The 23000-nt window shown below is 32.9% G+C and overlaps 1 protein-coding gene across 1 annotated transcript; it reads left to right on the top strand.

Moving 5' to 3' along the window:
* Nucleotides 1-10032: 10032 nt before the first annotated feature.
* On the top strand, nt 10033-19418 carry LOC132282035 (aminopeptidase M1-like). The gene is made up of 19 exons (XM_059783670.1): nt 10033-10303; nt 10396-10541; nt 11418-11520; nt 12095-12281; nt 12377-12470; nt 12698-12851; nt 12967-13071; nt 13157-13273; nt 13402-13515; nt 15328-15510; nt 15683-15938; nt 16057-16178; nt 16262-16359; nt 17433-17610; nt 17683-17797; nt 17884-17951; nt 18055-18129; nt 18844-18921; nt 19074-19418. The coding sequence occupies exons 1-19, from the start codon at nt 10079-10081 to the stop codon at nt 19251-19253; spliced, it is 2598 nt and encodes an 865-aa protein (XP_059639653.1). The 5' UTR covers nt 10033-10078; the 3' UTR covers nt 19254-19418.
* The last annotated feature ends 3582 nt before the right edge of the window (nt 19419-23000 follow it).

The following is a 23000-nucleotide window of genomic DNA, read 5'->3' on the forward strand; positions in this document are numbered from 1 at the left end:
TACAAGGGGCTGATGATAAGCAAGGAATATAATTCCTTGTCATTTTAAAGATTAAAAATCGATAGTATTAAAGCATTAATTAGGTTGCTGGTCTTCATCTTTACACCTCCTGTTGATTCTTGTTGAAATCTTTAAGATTTTAATTAGGCTATGTATGATATGAGAGAGAAAGAAATAAAGATTAAAAATTAAATTGTCATATTAAATCAAATATAATGGAAATCGTGTAGGAATGAACTGATACAAAAATTGAATGATTAGTATTTGATTAAACTAGTTCAAATGTCAATGCAATAAAAAACAAACTGATTTGTTATGAATTTCTCTACTTATAAAATGTTTAATTAATGTAACTTCCGCTGTGTGAGTTAATATAAAGCCTTGTTCAATCCTGGACTGAGCTGATGTTCATGCATGTGGTGGATCTGGTGGTGGCAATCTTGTAAATTCGTGACAAAGATCGAGAAAGAGTGGCTTTTTTTAAGACTGTATAAGAACATTCAGCACGAAACCGAGTAAGCAAAACAAGATATTCAAGCATCTCAAACTAGGACCTCTCACTTGGTTCAAGCTTTATTAGTTTTGGCCCAAGTTCAATGGACTTTTAAAACGCTTACTTTAATTAGAAGTCCATTTCATAGATGTCACCAAACACCTTTTTTTTTTGTTTTTTTTTTTTTTTCAATTTGATTTGTTTGAGATTAGAAGTCCGTTTGGAAGTTCCAAACAGCTCCCCAAACAGGCCCATAATCTTTTTGCCATTGATTTTTTTTTATTTTTTATATTTTTCTACGATGAGATGGATATTCCTTACATTTGATTGGAATGTAATGATAATAAAAATAAATAAATGTGGAAATGGACTTCCTAATAGAATCTCCCTTTTAACAACTAAATGATGAAAAGGGGTAGTTTGCAAATATATATATATATATATATATATATATATATATATATAGTTCATGAGTTCTACGAAATATTCAGAATAATTACAGAAGTTATTTTTGGTTCCATGGAATTGGAGAAATTTTTTTTTCAATTTTCTTGAATTTTAAAACTCTAATTCCTTGGGCCATAGGTCCATCCCTGCATGCGGTGGCAATGTGTCGTTGTTCGCAATCTTCCACCAAAATGGTAGCACAAGAAAAAGAAGAGGAGGAATTATGACGGCAGAATACAATGCCCATAATCAACCATTATTTGAACTTACAACTCGGACTCTGGATTTCTTGTTTGAACTTGCGTGGAGAGATTGCAATAAAAGAGACATAATAAGTGAATGTCACTGAAAAAAAAATGTTGAGAAAATGCGGCCAACCAATGGTATAATGACAAACTGATTCTTTAAGGGAATTGGAAGTAAGAGAACCAGCATTGATATGAAAGATGTAGCGAAGCTTAGAGCAAGTCCAATGTAAATTACAGAGATTTTGGGCCCAATTTAGTGATTCAAGAAGTCCAATGGAGTCTCTAATTGGTGGGCCCGAAAATTTGAATCACATAATGGGTCACCAAAAATGACGACCCAGTTGGTGATTGCGGGCCGACCTTGTGTGGGCCTGCCTTCTTTTTTTATAATTATTTTAAGCCCAAAGACCAGAATTGCGTTAAGGGCATGTTTGGTTGGAAAAAATATTCAAAAAACCTGTTTTTTGGGTTTTTTTGGCCTTTTTTTTGTTTCTTCTTTGTTTTTCTTTTTTTCCCCTTAACACAATTGAACAAAAGAGCTGTTAAGGCACTGTTTGACTCAAACAGTGCCTTAAAACCTTTTTGGACAAAAAAAAGTGTTAAAAAAGAAGAAGAGAAAAGTGCTTTTAAAATAGAAAAAAAATATATTGTATATGATTGTTCTTTGAAAAAAAGGATAAAAGTGTCATATGATTTTTATTTTTTCATAGTTGATTTTAATAATAGTATTGTTTATTTTATTTTTTTTTTTAAATCATATAGTATTGTATTGTTTTAATTTATCTGATCCATAATAAATATTGTATTATTTAATGGTTTTTGCATGATATAGCCATTATAACAGCTAGCAAAAAGTTTTTTTTTTAAAAAAAATACAATTTATTAAAAATATTAAAAATATTTTAATTTTGGAGAGCGAAGACGCAACATTGGAGCACCTGCAGTAGCTAAAATTTAGAGAGTCCAAAACGTTGACGGGGCTCTTGAAAATGCTGACGGGGCTATTGAAAAATGCTGACGTGACAAATTTGAAGGCCTAAATTTTAAAGATGTCATTGGAGATACTCTTAGGACAATAGCGTTATAAATGAATCGGTATTCACGTTGAGAGGTATAAGCCATTATAGCTTCTCCTGCCTTGTGTGGAATTGTCACAGGATTACCTTCAGAATCAACCACTAAGGCTGTGTTTAGTAACGAGAAACGTTTCTTATTTTCTATTGTCAACCTTTAAAAAGGCAAAACGAAAACAAAAATCGCATTCAATAAAATGTTTTTGTTTTTCTATAACATAAAATGTTTTCAATTTTTGTGAAGAAAAGAGGAAACATCAAAATGATGTTTCTTATGTTTTCGGCACTGTAGCGCAGAAAGTTTTCACTAATGTTATTACACATGCACTATTCATTTCAAATAAAATTCGTATTACTTGTGTTATATAATAAGTTGCATATTAAATGTTAATAAAAATATATATTTTTAATATAGAATATATTAAATATTGTATAGTATTTTTTATTTGATAAAAATATATTTTAATATATAATATATTAAATAATAATGTAAATTATTTTTCGTGACAAAATAATTTTTGATATAGAATATAATGTTATTAAATTATTAAGCAATAGATATTTTATATTATTATATATCATATCTATATTATATTATATGTAAATATTAAATTATAATTAATTTACAATATTATAACACAATATATATTTTGTTACATATAAGATATATTATTTAATATTTTTTTTATTCATAATAAATTATCATATGCTAAATATATTATATATTACATAATAAATGTATACATCATGCATATACATGTATTTATATACATAATTGGTGGGAATGTTTTTGTCTTGGTATATCTAATTTTGTACTTTTGATGTATTGGGTATTTTTAAGATTTATAATTTTAAATTAGATTTTTTAGATTTATGACTTTTTGATATTAATGGAAGTAAGTGTCGTGTCTGCGTGGTTGGGTTGCTCCCTGTGTCCGAGAGTGCGTGGTTGGGTTGCTCCCTGTGTCTAAGAATTCATATTCAAGTCATCTACCATCCCCCCTCACCCTCCCTCTAATCACTAACTCCTAAAATTCTTGCCATGAAAAAAATAAAAAATAAATTAAAAAATTTAAAGAATATTATTTACATTTTGTAACAAATATTTTGTATTACTAAATACAGTTATTGTTTTATGTTTTCAAATTTGTGGCAATAACAAATATTAATAAACGTCATTTCTGTTTTCTATTTTCACTCAAGAAAACAAAATCATGTTTCTGCTTTCTTAAGACTGCAAAAACATAAAACGAAAACGTTACTAAATGCATCCTAAGATGTCTTGCCAAAAACCACCCGGTGGGTGCACGCCAAATTGGAATGTCAATGTTAAGATGACCAATGCCACCATCATTAATGCACTCCGCATCTCTGCCAAAAAACCCCCAGACGATTACCCTTATATCTCTAGCTTATACTGCTCCAACTACTCGAAGGGAGCTTCCAATCTCAGATTTGCCTAAAATGTCTAGTGCAATCGATCTATTACCATTAATGGCATTTACATCTATTTTGGGGACAGTAATAGACAATAAGTAGTTTATCGTCTGCACAAATAATTTGTTTAAGTACAATTTATGAAAATAAGTTTGAAAAATGATTCACAAATAATATTCGAAAGAGAAACTGAACAAACTTCGATCCATTTCAGTGAGACCCTTTTGGACTCATTTAACCACATTTACGAGGAGACTTGTTTCGCTCTCTTTTCATTACTCTCAAGTTTTTGTTTTTCTTTGAAAACTATTCGAGCGTGCTTAGTTTGTCACTCAAAAAATAATAAGTTATTTTCAGAAAATTATAAAAGACATACAAGAAATCACCAAAGTTGAAATTTTTTTAAAAAAACATGGCTAGGGGTAGAGCTATTTTGGTTGATGAATTGGCTTTGTCCATCCTTTAACTACAGGTGTTGCCACTTTAACTAGTTCTTCCTGTAGCCGGGGACTTTTGGAGCTTGTAATAGAGGCAGGTTCACTTTCTAAGGAGGTGAATGCAATTTCTATCAATAATCTCCTAACCTAAGTTTGTATGGCAAACTGCTTCTTTTAGGTAACCTAATTCATGTAGAAACTAGATGACTTAACTAATATGACCTAGTTGGTGCGTACAAATAAACATTAATTATCTAAAAATATGCCTCTTTTTTAATTAGGATCTTAAGAAAGAAACTATCAAACAAACAAATTTTTTTTTTTTTGTTAAATTTTATGATTTTACAAAAAAATTAAAACCAGTCTTACAAATTTTGAAACTGTCAGACTATTAATACAATAAGTGTTGCATTAGATATGGACATTAAATTAAAACCAGTCTTACAAATTTTTGTACTAATGGATAATGATCATGTTACAATATTTTTGTACTCCAATAACTTCAGCTTCTAAGCAATCCAAATCACATATAGAGGACATGTTGAGTGTGCGCAGCGGAATGGTTGTGGAATATAATATATATAGATAACTTAGAGGATGGTTAATATATTTAACTTGCTCTTTTATCCAATTTATACTTATTTTAATTTTATCGAAATAAAACTAAAATCAAATCACGAAGCAAAAATAAAGTGCAAGTAAAATAAATAGAGTTTGAGAGATGACACCAGGATTTTATCTAGGAAACCCCAATTGGTATAATAAACCAATTGTAACAAAAAAAACCTCATTAGACTCCGCAGTCCTAAGATAAACGATCCACTATATTTGAAACAAAGTATACCGAACTTTGACTCAGTCTCACACCCTATCGTTCTACCAAAAACCAATTGCTGACAATCCCTGACTTTGCGACTCCCCCATCCAACAGCTCTCGACCTCAGGCCTACTCTCGATCTCTGTAGAAGAGTTGCAGGTAGATCAGACAACACTCCACGAATGCTCTAACCCCTTCAAAGTATGATCGCTTCACCCATTTTCTTCTAGATCTGAATTTGACGAAGAACGAATGAATTCTGCTTTTCCGGAATTTCTGAATCTTCAATTATACTTCAATTCCATTGAGATAGAGAACAACACTCCTAAATCACTCTTGTGTTTATATGTGTGTTCTCAAAAATAAAATCAGAAAAATCAGATTGATTTTCTGAATAAAAATATATCTCAAAAAGGCTCTCAATTAGATTTGAATTTTTTATGCAAAAGTCCTGAATAAACCTATGTGTATGACAAGGTTTATATAGAGTTTAGAATCTCCTAATCCCTCTAAAAATATAGAAAATTTCGTGTATAGGACTTGGAAGGAAGTTAGAATAAAAAAGGAAACAATTAGAACAGGAAACTGAAAGTTCTAATGCTGTCAGGACTCTTGCTACCGGTTCCCAAATTGGCTACCGGTTCAAGAAGGTCAGAAGCCTTTTCGACGTCTTTGCCTACTGGTTCCCATTTCTTCTACCGGTTCAAGAGTGGCAGTGACCAAACCTTTTGTGAACCAATGTTTCCTACCGGTTCAAAGATATTCTTATCGGTTCCCAAGCGGCAGAATGGAATATATTGGTTTTCTTCAGCCTTCTAAACTCCTTAAGTGTTCTCACTCACTCACATATCTTCCTAAAGCATTGTTTTCATCAACCCGGAGTGTAGCAACCATGAACACTTGAACTTCTTCAAATTCGCATCCGATCTTCAACTTTAAAATTCTAAACCGAACTTTTACAACTCGATCGAACTTTGTTTTGACCACGAAATTAGCCAATATACAATATATATATTTTTCACAATTTTCCCAAAATATATATTTCACAGGACAAAGTTTTATATTTTTTATTTTTTTGGCCAAATCATATGTAGTGTACGTTATAAAAAATGACCAAATCTATGAAAATACATCAATAAGAACAAATGCTTATCTTATTTTTATGGCAAAATTGCAAAAAAAAAAAAAAAAAAAAAAAAAATCCATGAAGTTTCACCGAGTGAGCACAATACCCCCTGTAATATAAAAGTGAGCAAGTTAGTCCATGTAATTTCCAAAAGTGAGCAACTTGCCCCCTTTCATTTCACTTCATACATTTTTCATCTGATGTCATTGTATAATTACCAAACTATCCTCTGTAACTAACTTTTTTTAATAAAAAATATAAAAAGAAAATATCTTAAATACCCCTTATAATAAACTGAGGCATTACATGTCCTTAAATTGACAAGTGTTGTAGCTCCTCATGTAGGCCACTGCCTGGTTTATGTGAACTCGGGCCCAATGGGTTTCATTTTTTTTTTTTTTTAACAGAATTGGAGAACACATGTCCATTAACTTTTTCCCCATCTATAATTTTTTTTTTTTGTAAGGCTTCCTCATTTGTATTCATGGCCTGGATCAGTAGAGAGTGAAAAGACGAAAAATCATTCAGAATACAAAACTAACTAGCAACTTATTGAAGTTTCAAACAAATGAGATCCTTAAAAACTATTTTAAGATGAGGAATGAGGAAGACTTTTGAGGGCAAAAATGGATTTAGAATCCCACATTTCAAATCATATGTAAGAGGGGCTTTGACTACGTACCTTTCACGATTGTATTATATCCTCAGCTATATCGTATTACGTTACAGACCATTTGATACAGTCTAGTTCGCAAAACTCTTCTAGTAGCTAGAAAAGACGTAAGTGAAAAAAATAGACATGAACATATATATATGATCCAACAACAATGATATATATTTTATTATTATGTATTTGATTATAGTAAGTTGTATTTTATATAATATATATGTGTGTACATTTTCAAATGAATTGACCTTGAAGGGAGAGCACGGAGAGCAAATGCAAATGGAAAAGAGAGAACAAAAATAGGTTTGATTGGAACAAATAAATGCAAAAACCTTTTTATAAAAAGATGGGGCATAACAGGCATATTGGAGGATACTTTCGAGATTAATAAAAAAATATCAATCATGTGCATCATAATGTAGAAAGAAAGTGGCTGAAGGTAAAATGTAAGGGGGCAAATTGTTCATTTTTAAACTATAGAGGTTGACTTGCTCATTTTTATACCACATAGAGATATTGTGCTCACTTGAGGATATTTTTTTTTTTTTTTTTTTGCACTTTTACCTAATTTTAATTGAATATAAAAAAAATGACAGCTTTTTTGTATTAAATTATTCAATGCCTTAGACACATTGATATATAGTTCTTTTAGCATCCAAAAGTACAATACCTAATTTTAATTTTATGCATGATAGGTAGAAGAGTGAGTAATGAGACCTCTAAATAAAAATAGGTCAATCTTTAGAGAGAGATTCTTTCTGATAAGAATTTTGAGTTTTGCCATCTATATATATATTAATTTTCCTTTTATACGCCCTTTTGTTTCTCTTCCAGCAAACTGAGCAAGAGATCACCATAAGTTCAGTATAGTAAATTTTCATAGTGAAGTGTAATTATTCGTTCAAAATATTGGATGGTTCAAGTACTTTGCCTTCCTATAACTAGAAGGTTATCACATCTTAATGTTACACTATTTGTGCATATATAGACACACATTAGTAAAAAAGAAGGTGCATAAATGTGATTAAAATCTATGTGAAAAATTATTTCTATATCATTTTTTTTTCCCGAAAAATAAAGCAATGTTATATATGTGTAAAGTATAATTATACTTACTTCTCCATAAATTGTCTTAATAGCATGAACTTTTCCTCTAATTTCAAATATAATACTGACCTTCCATCTAGAGTTTAGGTCTGACTTATTAGTAAAGTGACCTTCCGTGCATAAAATTTGAAACTCTTGTTGGTGATATCATGTTCAAAATCTACTTAACAGTTAACATCCGAGAATGCCTTAAAAAGTTTAAAAATATTATTTTCTCCGTAGAAATAATAAAAGACTTAAAAGTACAATTATCCCTATGAGGCTATGAGTAATGGACCTAAATACCTAATAGTAAATGGTAATTACTGGTCCAGATTTAAATAGGAATGGGGAGGACAGACCCAAACCAACCTTAATCATGATAAGCCCAACTGGGATCACAAAAAAGTCTAAATTTAAGAGAGAGGCCTGAGATGACAAACCCAGCCCAGAAATTTAAACCCCAAAATACTGAGATTTATTCAACCAGTGTAAATTGTTGCGTAACATTTGTTCAATGAAATTTGAAGACTGAAAATCCTACTGGCCAGACAGAAACAAAAAGTTAAAATAGTAATAATAATAATAATAAATAATCTATATTATTATAAAAAGAACCAAAAATGAGTTTATATTTACTTAACCTTCTCAAAAAAATAAAAATAATGGTAATAATAAAAAATAATAATTCGTCATTGATAAGCAAAGCATCTAATTCCTCGTATTACAAGGAGGTGATTAGCAAGGAACATAATTCCTCGGCCTTTAAGGGCATCATGCTTTAATTAAAGCACCATTCCATTCTATATTCTCATTCCTATTATTGTGGAAGATAAAAAGTAAAATAAAAAGTATTAAAGCATTTGGTTGATAGTTTTCATCTTTATTCCTCTTGAGGATCTCGTGTTGAACTCTAGACTTTGTAGCTAAGTATGCTATGAAAGAATGAAATAAAAATAATAATTAAAATGTAGTAATAAAAATGATGCAAGTACACAATATACAAAAAAATGACCTACTAGTATTTGGTTAGACTAGTTAAGTAGTTTGAATGTTGAATGCATGGTTCGTATTATCGATCATGATCACTGTATTGATCGCGATCACGATGCAATGAATTCGGACAAAATCAGTTTAAACTGATCGATACGGATTATATATTAAACTTGAAAAAATGTCGCGTATTGACCGATACAACGAGTTATGGTTGAATGCAACAAAATTTAAACCAAATTCCACTACCTATAATATGATTTTGATGAAGGATAGTTAAGTAGATTAAGGAGATCCAATAATGATAGATGCATGGGAGATGGAGAATGAGGGGAGAGATGATAATTAGAAATACTATTAATAGAGAAAGACAATATAAAAAATTCCAAGCTTGTTTAATTATATATTATGATATTTTTTTTATTATTTAAAAATAGTAAATTATATGGAGTGCCTGAATTTTTAATCCATCTTATAAAAAGCATAGGGGGTTGGGTTAAGATAATATGTATTATCTATCATAAGGGTTCATACCAACTAGTAGCTTTTACACTTGTATATTTGTGGAAGAAGATGAGACAAGTTTATTTTTGTTATGATTTGATTGGAATATAATTAATTTGGGATGGTCTTCCTAATATAATTGCCGTTTGAACTTCTTTTTTATTTTTATTTTTTTATCTTAATATTATAAATCAGTAAATTGTTAGCCTATATATATATATTAAAAATTATTTTTGTTTTCCATGCATGATTAAAAGATTTTGAATTTCTTATTAAAATTTTGCTAGTATTTAATTTCAGTAATTCACCAAAAACATAACAGCACCACTAGTTAATATTTACGACATATAACGACTCGTTAATATAGATATATTTTTAATTATATCACATGATATAAGAAAATCCTTATCTCTTGTAACAAAACTTCACATGTTTTCTAATTTTTTTTTTGTTCAAAATTAATTTCTTGATAATATTTTTTTTTACGCTGTTTTCTTTGATAAATTGAGGTGCTCAATTGTCAATATAATAATACTAGTACTTTTTTTTGATTCTGTTAGGTTGCGCAATATTCTACGTAGAATAATTAACTTTTACTTTAATTATCTTAAAGATAAAAAGTGTGAAAAAAAAAAAAAAAAATTAGCGTAAATTGTTGCGTAACATTTGGTCAGTAGAGCGATCTATATAAATTTCAACGCTTACGCATAAACACACACAGTTTGAGAAAAGAGAGTTTCAAACTTCGACATGACGAAGTACGAGCAGTTCAGAGGCCAACCGAGACTCCCCGGATTCGCAATCCCCAAACGTTACGATCTCAACCTCAAACCAGACCTCATCACCTGCAAATTCACCGGCACCGTTCAAATCTCCGTCGAAGTTGTCGCCGACACCAAATACATCGTGCTCAATGCCGCCGACCTCACCGTCGACCGCACCTCCGTCCGATTCAAATCCCAAAATGATTCCAAGGTATCGCCCGATCTATTAAATCAATCCTAGGTTTCGTTGATCTTTTAAATGTTTCTGATGCAATGCAAATTTTTTTTTTTTTTTTTTTGAAGTTATTGGAGGCTTTGGAGTTTGAAATGTTTGAAGAAGATGAGATTATGGTGGCCGAATTTGCTGAGAATCTTCCGCATGGAGTTGGGGTTTTGTGTATTGCTTTTGAAGGAGCCCTAAGTGAGAAAATGAAAGGTTTCTACCGAAGGTACTCATTGTGCATACATGTATGGATGTTTGTGTATATATATGTTTTATCTTTCTAGTACGTTGTGTGTTTATCTCTCAAGCTTTTTCTGTAACCTCTGAACTTCTAATATTCGTTGAATATTCCATAATTATTTGTTCTGTCTAACACACTAAATATAATTTATATTGTTTTATCAAAATTGTTGATTACAGAAGGTTCTCTAACTGTTCTAAATCTATGCTACTTTATAATATTTGCTAAATTTGTTCAAATCTTTTTATCCTTTACTGTACTTCAGTTGTTTTCGGTCTTTCTTTCTCTAACTTAGAAACACATTTCTGTTCTATGTCACATTATGCTTTCCACAAGTTTTTGGGTTCTATCCCCAAAGGGTGCAAGAGTTGGTTAGGAGGTGTTGAGTTTGATTCCCTTCCCTTGAGGCCAGCCTCAAAAGAATTTTCCTCGATTAAAATTTCCACAAGTGTTCGGAGGAGATTAGTCTCACCCAATAGATGGGGACACCCATTTAGTCACAAAAAAAAAAATGGATTTTTTTGATTTTTTTTTTCTTTCTAGTGCTAATAATGTGATAGAGGGAAGAAACTAAAATTTAAAATATTAGATTTCTTATTGCCTGGGGCCCTGGGTCACAAGAAAACAATGCCCCTGATATATTGAACTTAGTGATTCCCTCCGCCCCAGGTTAGGTACGGTCCAATTCTAACAAAGAAGTGACAGAAAAGTATACGATTTAAAATTTTATGTTTTTGTTCTTTTGTTTGCTTTTTCACTGTTTTTAAGAAGCCAAATAGAGTGTATGTATTTATTGTAATTATCTTTGTTAAATTTTTTTCTTTTTGGATTTTAATCTAAGTTGCTATTATTCTTTTTTAGTAAGTATGAACATAATGGGGAGAAGAAGAACATGGCAGTAACGCAGTTTGAGCCAGCTGATGCCAGACGCTGCTTTCCGTGTTGGGATGAACCTGCTTGTAAGGTGTTGCCATCGTCTCTGTGTGTGTATGCGAGTGTGTGTGCGCGCCCTCGCCCTCGCCCTCACCCTCAACCTCACACGTGCTTTCTCACTCGCATGCACGTTTGTGTGTGTTAATATAAGTACAATGTATTTTCTTTAAGAAATTTATTAACAATATAAGCAGAATTTATTGAACTGTTACAATTTATTTTCTTTAAGAAATTTATTAACAATATAAGCCGAATTTATTGAGCTGTTGAAACATGTGATACTTTTTTTCATTTCCTTGATATTGGGAACCAAAAAAAAAATGTCTAAATAGAATTCATATAGAATTTTCAAGAAAAAAAATGTATTTTACAACAACACAGTTTTAGTAAGACAACCCCTCATTTGATTTGATAAAGATGTTTTCATATTTGTTAAATTTAGATCATGAAGCAAATAATTTTGTTGAACACAAAAATACATGTGCATAAGGTTATGTATATAGATGGAGTTGTGATTTAGGTATGCACAGTTACTCTTTCAAGTCTTTTGAGAATTAAAGGTTTTGGTTTAACCTTTCGTTTTCACTCAACACTTTGGTGTTCAGGCCACATTCAAGGTCACACTGGAGGTGCCATCTGATTTAGTAGCCCTTTCCAACATGCCAGTCACAGAAGAAAAGGTGGATGGCGATCTCAAGACAATTCACTATCAGGAATCACCAATCATGTCTACATATTTGGTTGCTGTTGTCATTGGTTTATTTGATTATGTGGAGGATCATACATCTGATGGTACCATCATACACCATTTCTGTCAATTCTCTCAATGTTATTACTCAGTACAAATCCTGTGTGTTTTTAAACGGTTTAATTTTCCTGCTACACAGGGATTCCAGTTCGGGTATACTGCCAAGTTGGCAAGGCAAAACAAGGGAAGTTCGCTTTAGATGTTGCTGTCAAGACACTTGATTTATACAAAGAGTGTGTTTAGCTCTCTCTTTATGCTGCAATTATTATTATCCATTAGATATAGAATTCATGTTGTAAACTGCCACATTCACATCAAATGGACATTTCTGAATGTAATTGCTAATTTTGCAACATATTTTTCATTGTTCTTACTTGCAAATCTATTATATTTTCTCTTTAGATGCTTTCATGATTTTTTTCAAGGTGTGTTATCTGATTAACCATCTCAAGTCGTGCAGATACTTTGCCGTTCCATATTCGTTACCCAAATTGGATATGATTGCAATCCCTGATTTTGCCGCTGGGGCCATGGAGAATTATGGTTTAGTTACATACCGTGAGACAGCTTTGCTCTATGATGATAAACACTCTGCTGCTGCTAACAAGCAAAGAGTATTGTCCATATACTGAAAGTTTTATCTGATTTGTGATGCTAATTTGACCTGGATCTGATATTGTTTTATCAGACATTCATGTAATTTGTATTGTTTCAATTGGTTCTATTTAGGTTGCAACTGTTGTAGCCCATGAACTTGCACACCAGTGGTTTGGCAACCTTGTGACCATGGAATGGTGGACTCATCTATGGCTGAATGAGGGATTTGCAACATGGGTACTTTACTTCAGTTCGCATATATATTTATTACTTAAATACTACATGGTGGTATATGATATAAAAATGACCTGCTTGTGTTCAGGTAAGCTATTTAGCAACCGATAGCTTGTTCCCAGAATGGAAAATTTGGACCCAGTTTCTTGATGAAATTACCCAGGGTCTTCGGTTGGACGGGCTCGCAGAATCACATCCGATTGAGGTAAATAGGGTGGTCAATTTTATATAGGAATTATGTTGTCTGTCTCTGGAATTCAGTGCTATTGCTTCTAATATCTGCTTCTGAGTGATGTATATTTGAAAACTTCAACCAAGCATACCTTCTTTCAGGTTGAGATAAATCATGCAGGGGAGATCGATGAAATATTTGATGCGATTAGCTACAGAAAAGGTGCATCTGTGATCCGGATGTTGCAAAACTATCTTGGTCCTGAATCTTTTCAGGTTGGTCTTAAGTTTTTGCTCTTTGCCACTTCTCTTTAGTTTTTATGCTTTCTGCTTGGTCCTTGGTTTGTTGCTTTGACTTTTCTCCTTTGTTGGATCCTTTTCTCATTATATAGATATACACATGCTCATACATGGGTGGGTGTGTGTATATATATTGCTCTTAAAATTGATTTTTTTTCCAGCTGAATATGCGTTGGAACAATCCTTGTACCAAATTTTTCTTTCTTCCTGTTTCAGAAGCAAACTGAAACACCTAAAATGACTTTATTACCTAGTTATTATGTGTGTATTCTTGGATAAAGAATGAAGAAAACCTAAATCAAATTTTAGTGAATTTTGAGAGTGGTGTAAGCAGAACCCATTATAGGATTTTAAACACAGATGTAGCGTGGATGAATAGATCTTTCAATTTCTTTTCTTAATATTTTCAGATTGAGTTAGTTTGGGTTGCTTCAGATTAAAAGATCACACATTCACCACAAATTAATCAAAACAAAGCTATAAAATAATACCCATGAGTCCATTCCAAGTGCCTTGGGAATTACACGTTCGTTTACCTCTGATGCACCGAGTTCTTAGGCAATGTATATTCTAGTGCCTTCAAAATCAGTAGCCCTCAGCAATCCACTTCTCTTCTTCAGTGATTGAAGTCCACTTCATAGAGCAAGGTCTCCACAAAAGCCTGATGTAGAGATGCTATGGAAATCTTATGTTTGTTATTCACCATGTCCTCAGTCATGAACCTTAGACTAGAACACTGAATGCAAAAGTGAGTTTACGTGCATGTATGCACAAATAAGTCTTTTTCTTTTTCAGTCTGGGTGTTTATTATAGGTGTATTTGATTTCTGAAATTCATATTTTTATAGATGGGATTATGCAGAAGTCATGCATAAAACTCATGTTAACCAAGGCACCCTTTGTTGACGTGATAGTAATATAGGATGTAGTATGGCTAGGCAAGGGATCATGATTAGATATTACATTGATATTATTGCCCCTATTTTCTTTATAATTCCATTGAACTTAGACAACTAAAATCGATTTTACTTCTCTTGAATGCGATCACTACTCCAGCAATCCACTTCTCTTCTTCAGTGATTGAATTCCACTTCTTAGAGCAAGGTCTCCACAAAAGCCTGATGTAGAGATGGCGAGATGCTATGGAAATCTTCTGTTTGTTGTTCACTGTGTCCTCAGTCATTAACCTTGGACTAGAACACTGAATGCAAAAGTGAGTAAATGTGCATGTATGCACAAATAAGTCTTTTTCTTTTTGAGTCTGGGTGTTTATTCTAGGTATATTTGATTTCTGAAATTCATATTTTTATAAATGGGATTATGCAGAAGACATGCATAAAACTCGTGTTAACCAAGGCACCCTTTGTTGACGTGAAAGTAATATAGGATGTTGTATGGCAAGGCAAGGGATCATGCTTAGACATGACATTGATATTATTGCCCCTATTTTCTTTATAATTCCATTGAACTTAGACAAGTAAAATTGATTTATGATTCCGTATTATTTCATTTTTTTTCACATGCACTTTTCCCTTCAGTTCTATTTTTATGTACCCATAGACTTACTTTGGAAACTATTGACTCTTTGGTTGTGTCCTTGCATCCAAAGCTTTGTGGATTAAACTATCATGTATTGGTTATTAATTATGCTTCTGCTATTATTTGAATATCTTAACCTACATTTTACTTGCATATTATAGTCCAGTTGTTTCTTTTTATTAATTGTTTTTATTTGAAAATTAACACGGTTTATATATGTATATATAATGTGGCTGCTTCATGCAATTAGAGGGCACTTGCTTCATACATAAAAAAATATGCTTGCTCAAATGCAAAGACAGAAGACTTATGGACTGTCCTTGAGGAGGAATCTGGTGAACCTGTGAACAAGTTAATGAATTCATGGACCAAGCAAAAAGGCTACCCCGTTGTCACTGTTAAAGTCAAAGCTCAACACTTGGAGTTTGAGCAGGTTCTCTCACTACTGAATTGTTGCAACCATTAATGTATAATTGTCAGAACTTTTACTGCGACATCTCTTGACCGGAATGTGTAGCCATCTATTACTCGTTTTTATATTTCTTTTTTATGATATTAGTACCTAAAGAAAATTCTAACAATTTATGTTTTTTAACTAATGGCAGTCGCAATTTTTGTCGAGTGGTTCGCATGGGGATGGGCAATGGATCGTTCCAATAACCTTATGTTGTGGCTCGTATGATGTTCGCAAGAATTTTCTATTGGAAGAAAAATCTGGAAGTGTTGATATAGAGGAATGTGCTTGGATAAAAATTAATGTAGAGCAGGCAGGATTCTACAGGGTGAAATATGACGAGGACTTGGCAGGCAGGCTGAGATGTGCAATAGAGAGCAAATGCTTGTCTGCAACAGATAGATTTGGTAATTTGGATATGTTTTGAACTTCTATCTTTTTAACGGTCTTAATAAAAATATAAAATAAAAAAGAGAGAGAAAGAAAGAAAGAAAGAAACTAACATTGAGTCATTCTTCCTGACAGGCATTTTGGATGATTCTTTTGCCTTGAGCATGGCTTGCCAACATTCTTTGGCCTCTTTGCTCACCTTGATGAGTGCATACAGGGAGGAACTTGATTATACTGTTCTGTCTAACTTGATTACTGTATGTTCGCCATCATATACTGATTTGTTTTGCTTCAGCATGCTTTAGGTCCTAAGTTCCTAACCCATTTTCTGTTTTCACAGATAAGTTCTAAAGTTGCAAGAATTGCCGCTGATGCCACACCTGAATTGTTGGATAACATTAAGCAATTTTTCATTAGCCTTTTCCAGTATTCTGCTGAGTAAGTAGCTTGGTAAAAACTATATAATGCTGCTCTGCCTAATAATTTTGCAACATCAATCAATATCCCTAAATCAGCTTATCACGTTTGATTAGGGAAATACGTGTGTGCACACGAGGATGCACACACATATATATGAGAATGGTTATGTGAAGTAACCACTATAGGAACTGACTACTAGAGAAAATGAAATAGTATGGTTCCATTGACCATTACAAGATCATACTATTTCATTGACCATTACAAGATCATTTTATATGTTATTAACTTATTATGAAGAATGAAGTATTAGATGCAAAATTGAAGATTGCGGCATCTATACTAATACTAAGGCAATTTCAGTGAATTGGAAGCCTAGCTACTCTAATATATTGGAAGTAATAAGATAAAGTTTCTATGCTTCCAACTAGATTTCCTTTAGTTTTGGTAAGCGTGCACACACACACACACACTCTCTCCGTGGCCTCAATGGGGACTCAAACCTTCAAACTTCCATACAGTAAAGGACGAGGAGATTCCACTAGAGCTAAAGACGTCATAGAATATGACCTCCTTCCATTTAGAAATGAAAAGAAACATGTCTGTCACTTTAATTTCATTTTAGAAAGTTGGCAATGTCATTTATAAATTATGAATAATTACTCAACAGCATATGTTAGCTTGAATGGAATTTACTGCCATCCTCGGGTTTAGGTGTAAGTTCGTAGCGCAGTTGGCAATATGAGTGCTTGTGTATTATTTTTATCAGAAAATAAAATAAAAAGATGAACAATTTTATTTGCACCAACTACAAAGTCCATAATATGATATAACAAACAATCTACTATGAGATTCATAACATTTATATCAAAAGCTGTAAGTTATATCTAGTTCATGTAATTATTTGTTTCGTGAGACTTTGCTTTTCAATCTTAGAACTTGCAGCGGGTATGCTAAACTCAATGATCTAATATGTATCTTGGACCCAAAGAGCGAGTGTTTTTCAAAGTTCCAAAGCAAAAATCCTATCTTAATTTCTTATTCTTCATGATTATTTATTTATTTATTTATGGTGCTTTTGAGTTTCTTTACAGAAAACTTGGCTGGGATTCTAAACAAGGTGAAAGCCATTCAGATGCCTTGTTGAGAGGGGAGGTATTGACTGCTCTGGCTGAGTTTGGACATGATGTTACACAAAATGAAGCGATTAGGCGTTTTAATGCATTCTTGGAGGACAGAAATTCACCTCTTCTCCCTCCTGACTTGAGAAAGGTTGATAATCAGTTAATCTATTGTTTTATTACAGTTACCTAGTTACGTGTCTTATGGACATTCATTCTGCAGGCAGCATATGTGGCAGTGATGCAAAAAGTCAGCAAATCGAATAGATCGGGTTATGAATCTCTGTTGAGAGTTTATAGACAGACTGACCTGAGCCAGGAAAAAACAAGAATTCTAGGTAAAAACAATTTATTTATAGAAGTGATGCAAAACATCTTAATATATCAAGTTAACTACAACTAGATACCTTTTTATGACTTGTAGGTTCGTTAGCATCTTGTCCGGATCCAGATATTATTCTTGAAGTTCTCAACTTTTTGCTGTCTTCTGAGGTAACTCCATTTTTGTTTGTTCACTGAAGTCATCAATCTTTTGAAACTGATGGGCCATAATTGAAGCTTGAAGGGGCTAAGTTTGTCTCTTTCTTTATTAAAGGTTCGAAGCCAAGACGTTGTTTTTGGACTTGCTGTTAGTTGGGAAGGGCGTGATGCAACTTGGAGGTGGCTGAAGGTACTCATTCATTTTGTTGTCTTGCAAAAGATGAGCATGGATATTGTTAATTAAGAATTATGACCATTGTTTAAGGACAAAATCCTAATTGTAACTAAGCTATAACAATCTTTAGTCTTGAGAAGACAATACTCTGAAATACCCGTCAAATCATTCTCATGCTCATGGTGGATGACATAGGAAGTTGCGACTAAGTTTTGTGAGTTCAAGTGTATTACAAAAAATGGTTTACGTAAGGAGATGCCGTGCACCTTTCTTCTCTAGGTTGACAGGTTCTTTTGACTGATATTTCAAATTTGGAGTAGGTCTAGTGATTTACTTTGAATAGCTAGAGGCTCGAGCTAAGCTGATCATGTGGAAGTTAAACAAGAAGGCACCTAAAGTTTGTATTTATTTTAAGTTACTTTTCTTTCTTATTCCTACTTTTCTTTATATACCTGACAAATTAGCTTAAATAGAGGCAAGGTGTGCAACGGTGTGAATAGTGTGTACTTGTCCTTCATGCCACGTGTAATGAACACAAACACAAAAGATATACTAGTGACTTCCATGTGGCATTCAATCCTGGTGTGTCAACCCTAGCATTAGCAAAAACCAGTTGTGTCCTTATTTACTTACATAAACAGTCCATTTTAAGGGACACTGCAGTGAAAGAAAGAAAGTACAACCTTATTTTCTGATGCTTGGTTTCTCCCATTAATTGATTGGATGCAGGACAATTGGGATCACATCTCAAAAACATATGGATCTGGATTTCTAATAACCCGATTTGTCAGCGCAACTGTCTCACCGGTCTCTCTCTCTCTCTCTCTCTCTCTCTCTCTCTCTCTCTCTCTCTCTACATTCTTAGTTCATCAAATCTCTATTTCTCTTCTATGGTTACTGTCTATGCTTAATTTATATGTGATCAGTTGCTCACCGATGCTTTTCTTCTTCTCTTTTAGTTTTCTTCCTACGAGAAGGTGAAAGAAGTGGAGGAGTTTTTTGCAAGCCGTACTAATAAATCAATTGCTAGGACTTTGAAGCAGAGCATTGAGAGGGTTCACATTAACGCAAACTGGGTTAGGAGCATTCAGCAAGAGGAACACATTGCAGAGGTTGTCGAAGAGTTGGCACTCGCCTGAGTCCATTGTAAAACATTTTAGCTCAATAAGGTGGTGTAGGATTTTTAGCTTATTAAGACTCATGCCTCAAATGGTACTCACCTGAGTTCATTGGCTATATATGGGCTTCATCTCTCTTTTGTACATTTCTTACATCATTAATGCATACATCTTACTTGCCAGGAATATATATATATACATACATACATATATATATATATATATATATATATGTTGCTGGAGCCGCATCTGGTATGGCTTCAACCAGCAATCCAAGTTATATTCAGTTTGGCCCAACGGATTGTAAACACTCGGACTTCTATTGGAAGTCCATTTCATAAAAGTCGCCAAATGGCAAGTTTATATTCGATTCTTTTTGCTAATTTTTCTAGGATTAAACGGAATGACTATTCAATTCCTTATATGTGATTGGACTTTTATAATTAATTATTTGAAAATGGATAGAATCGCCCTTCGACCCTTCTTTTTCCCCTTAATGTTATCAATAAATAGTTGAGAGTTGGATTTGAGAATTTTATTCGTTCCTATTAATGAAGCCACGTGGCTTCAGTAGTAAATTGTTGGCTTGTCACTAGAAACATAACATGCAACAAAAGAATACATCTAAAAGATGACATGGCTAATTTTATTTACCAATCTTTTTTAAAGCAAAGAACCCTTTTCCATGCATGAGTTAAGAAATAAAAAAACAAAATTTGAATTTCCCTTGTCCTACCGGTAACCTACAGTTTGACTAATTAATTGTCGATATGTAATGCTAGGACTCAATCGAATCTCACATAATTATCGTCTCACATTACAGCCTAGAGCTTAACTGAGTAATTGTCAATATATAATGATAGGACTCAATCGAAGCACACATAATTATCCGTCTCACATTATAATATTTAAGAAATAAACTAATTCCACAAACAAAAGTCAAATCAAAGTAATGTTTTATTGATACTCAATTATTATTAATCTCAAGTTGACCCTAAGAATCAAATTCTCATTAATGCGCTAGTACCTCTAGGTGGAGCTCTACCGTCAACATATAGCTATAAGATAGTGTTGAAGGTTTGGGTTCTAATGAAAAGTGAAATTGAATGTAACTCCCGCCTGTCTGTTCCTGGTAAGTAGGGTAGTTTGACTTCATTACATGGGTTTTACTCAAAAGGTTTCATACCAATTAAAGATAGCACCACCACATATAAGCATTTCACATTTCCCTTACGCAGCCCACTGTGGTAGCCTGTCAGTGCTTCATGCACCTGCTCACAAGGTCACCACAGGGAGAGTTTTAGAAGTTTGTTTCACATCGAATCTGAATGGAATTACATAGGTTGGGGTATTAGGCTCGTCTAATAACTTAAACTTTTTGATCGAATCGCGACACAACCATCCACTACGAGTTACTAGTACAAGTCTTAAAGATAGCACCACCACATATAAGCATTTCACATTTCCCTCACGCAGCCCACTGTGGTAGCCTGTCAGTGCTTCATGCACCTGCTCATAAGGTCACCACAGGGAGAGTTTTAGAAGTTTGTTTCACATCGAATTTGAATGGAATTACATAGGTTGGGGTATTAGGCTCGTCTAATAACTTAAACTTTTTGATCGAATCGCGACACAACCATCCACTACGAGTTACTAGTACAAGTCTTTAAGTCCACGAGAAGCTGTTACAAACTAATCATTCTTGAATATGTGTATCGATCTTACAACACACGCACCATTTAAGTCAAGAGTACGATTAAAAAGCGAAATTTCAATGAGTTATCTTCCGAATCCCTGCCAAAGCGATCATGCTTCGGAACAATTTCTTTAATCATTTACACAAGCTTTTAATTTTGAGGCTAATGAGTCGGTGGTGCATCATTGATAAATTGAGGTGCTCCATAGTCAACATAGGTTCTTTATTCTGTTATGATGCGCAATATTCTACGTAATAAACTAATCAACTTTTGCTTTAACAGAAAGTGTGAGAAAATGAGAATAGTTCAACTAGTGTAAATTTTTGGTCTTTTGAGCGATCTGTATAAATTTATAATTTTCAACACTTCCACATAAACACACACAACACATCTAGCTAAAGAAAAGAGTGACACCTTTTAGTGAGAGAGTTTAGAGTTTCAACATGGCGAAGTACGAGCAGTTCAGAGGCCAACTGAGACTCCCCAAATTCGCAATCCCCAAACGTTATCATCACCTGCAAATTCAACGGCACCGTTCAAATCTCCGTTGACGTTGTCGCCAAAACTAAATTCATCGTCCTCAATGCCACCGACCTCGCGGTCGACCGTGCCTCAATCCGATTCAAATCCTCAAACGGTTCCAAGGCATCACCCGATCTGTTAAATCAATACTAGGTTTTCTTGATCTTTCAAATGTTTGCAGAAGATGAGATTATTGTAGCGGAGTTTGCTGAGAATCTTCGAGTTGTTGTTTTGAGTATTGCTTTTGAAGGAACCCTAAGTGAAAAAATGAAAGGCTTCTACAGAAGGTACTGTTTATATACACGCATATATATACGTGTGTATGTTTCGGTATGTAAATCTTTCCAATATGTGTTTGCGTTTCTCTCAAATTTTTCGTTAAATCTCTTACCTTCTGATATTCGCTGAATCTTCCATAACTACTTGGTCTCTCACACACAACTCCGAACAATTGGCAAATTGTGGAAACTGATTTCCCTCTCAGCCTTTTGCACATATAAGAGTTTGCACATAAAAGTTTATATGTGTTGTTTTATTAGTATACATAATTGATGGTAATATGTACTTTTATAAAGGCGGATCAATTTTCTTTTTAGTAACTTTAATTTCACTCTTCATCAAAGTAAAGAACAAATAGGAAAATACTTCTCTAATAATTAATTAGCAAAAAAGATAATTTATAAGTTGACTAAATAATATAATATTAATCACGTGTCCAAATAATATGGGCCACAAATATAAAAAAATATCTTACACTCGCTCATATGACAATTTCCATATTGAGTTATTAAGTTGGTCATCATAAATACCATAGTAAATAAATTACCAATGTGAGTTATGACGGTTGTATAGTCATGGCGGTTGTGTATCACTAAATGACATAGTCCTTTCCATGTACCACAATACTAGTAACCTATTCAACATAGTCTATAAATGAGAAGTATCAATAATAATCTAACAATAGTGTCTTTTCCAAAAATATTCATGTTACCACTTATTAAAGTAATACGTACATGTACATTAATTAATAGGAAATATTATAAATACATTTAATGAGCGCAAAATATCAAATATATATAAGCACTGTTAAGTAATTCACAATTAAAAAATAATCATCATTGACTACATTCAATATCTATTCTTTCAACATGTCTATAAATGTCTTGAGTGGTAGTTCATTCATTAATAGATTGCAATCATAAGTTGTGTGTTTATATGTTCAATAGACATTCGTTATTTCTAAACATATTCTTTAATGATAAAGTACTTCAACTTTAGAATACCTATCATTTTTCATACAAGAAGATCAACAATTGCAGCATGAAATTTCAGCAATCTGAAAATAGTACCCATAATTCCAAGTCTTGAAATAAATTCTGCAACCATAAATTGTAAACTCAAAGCATGCTACAAATTTAAAATTCATAATAGATAAAGTAATAATAAATTACTTTGCACTTTTTCATAATATTGTTTATCCAGCCAAAAGAAACAAATTTACATACCAAATCTTTCTAGAACTCTTTCAAGATATACTTTCTGAGGCAAT

The sequence above is a fragment of the Cornus florida genome, unplaced genomic scaffold, assembly GCF_030987335.1.
Source record: "Cornus florida cultivar Cherokee Brave unplaced genomic scaffold, ASM3098733v1 CherokeeBrave_3.0.0_Hap2_Chr11, whole genome shotgun sequence".
NCBI lineage: Eukaryota > Viridiplantae > Streptophyta > Magnoliopsida > Cornales > Cornaceae > Cornus > Cornus florida.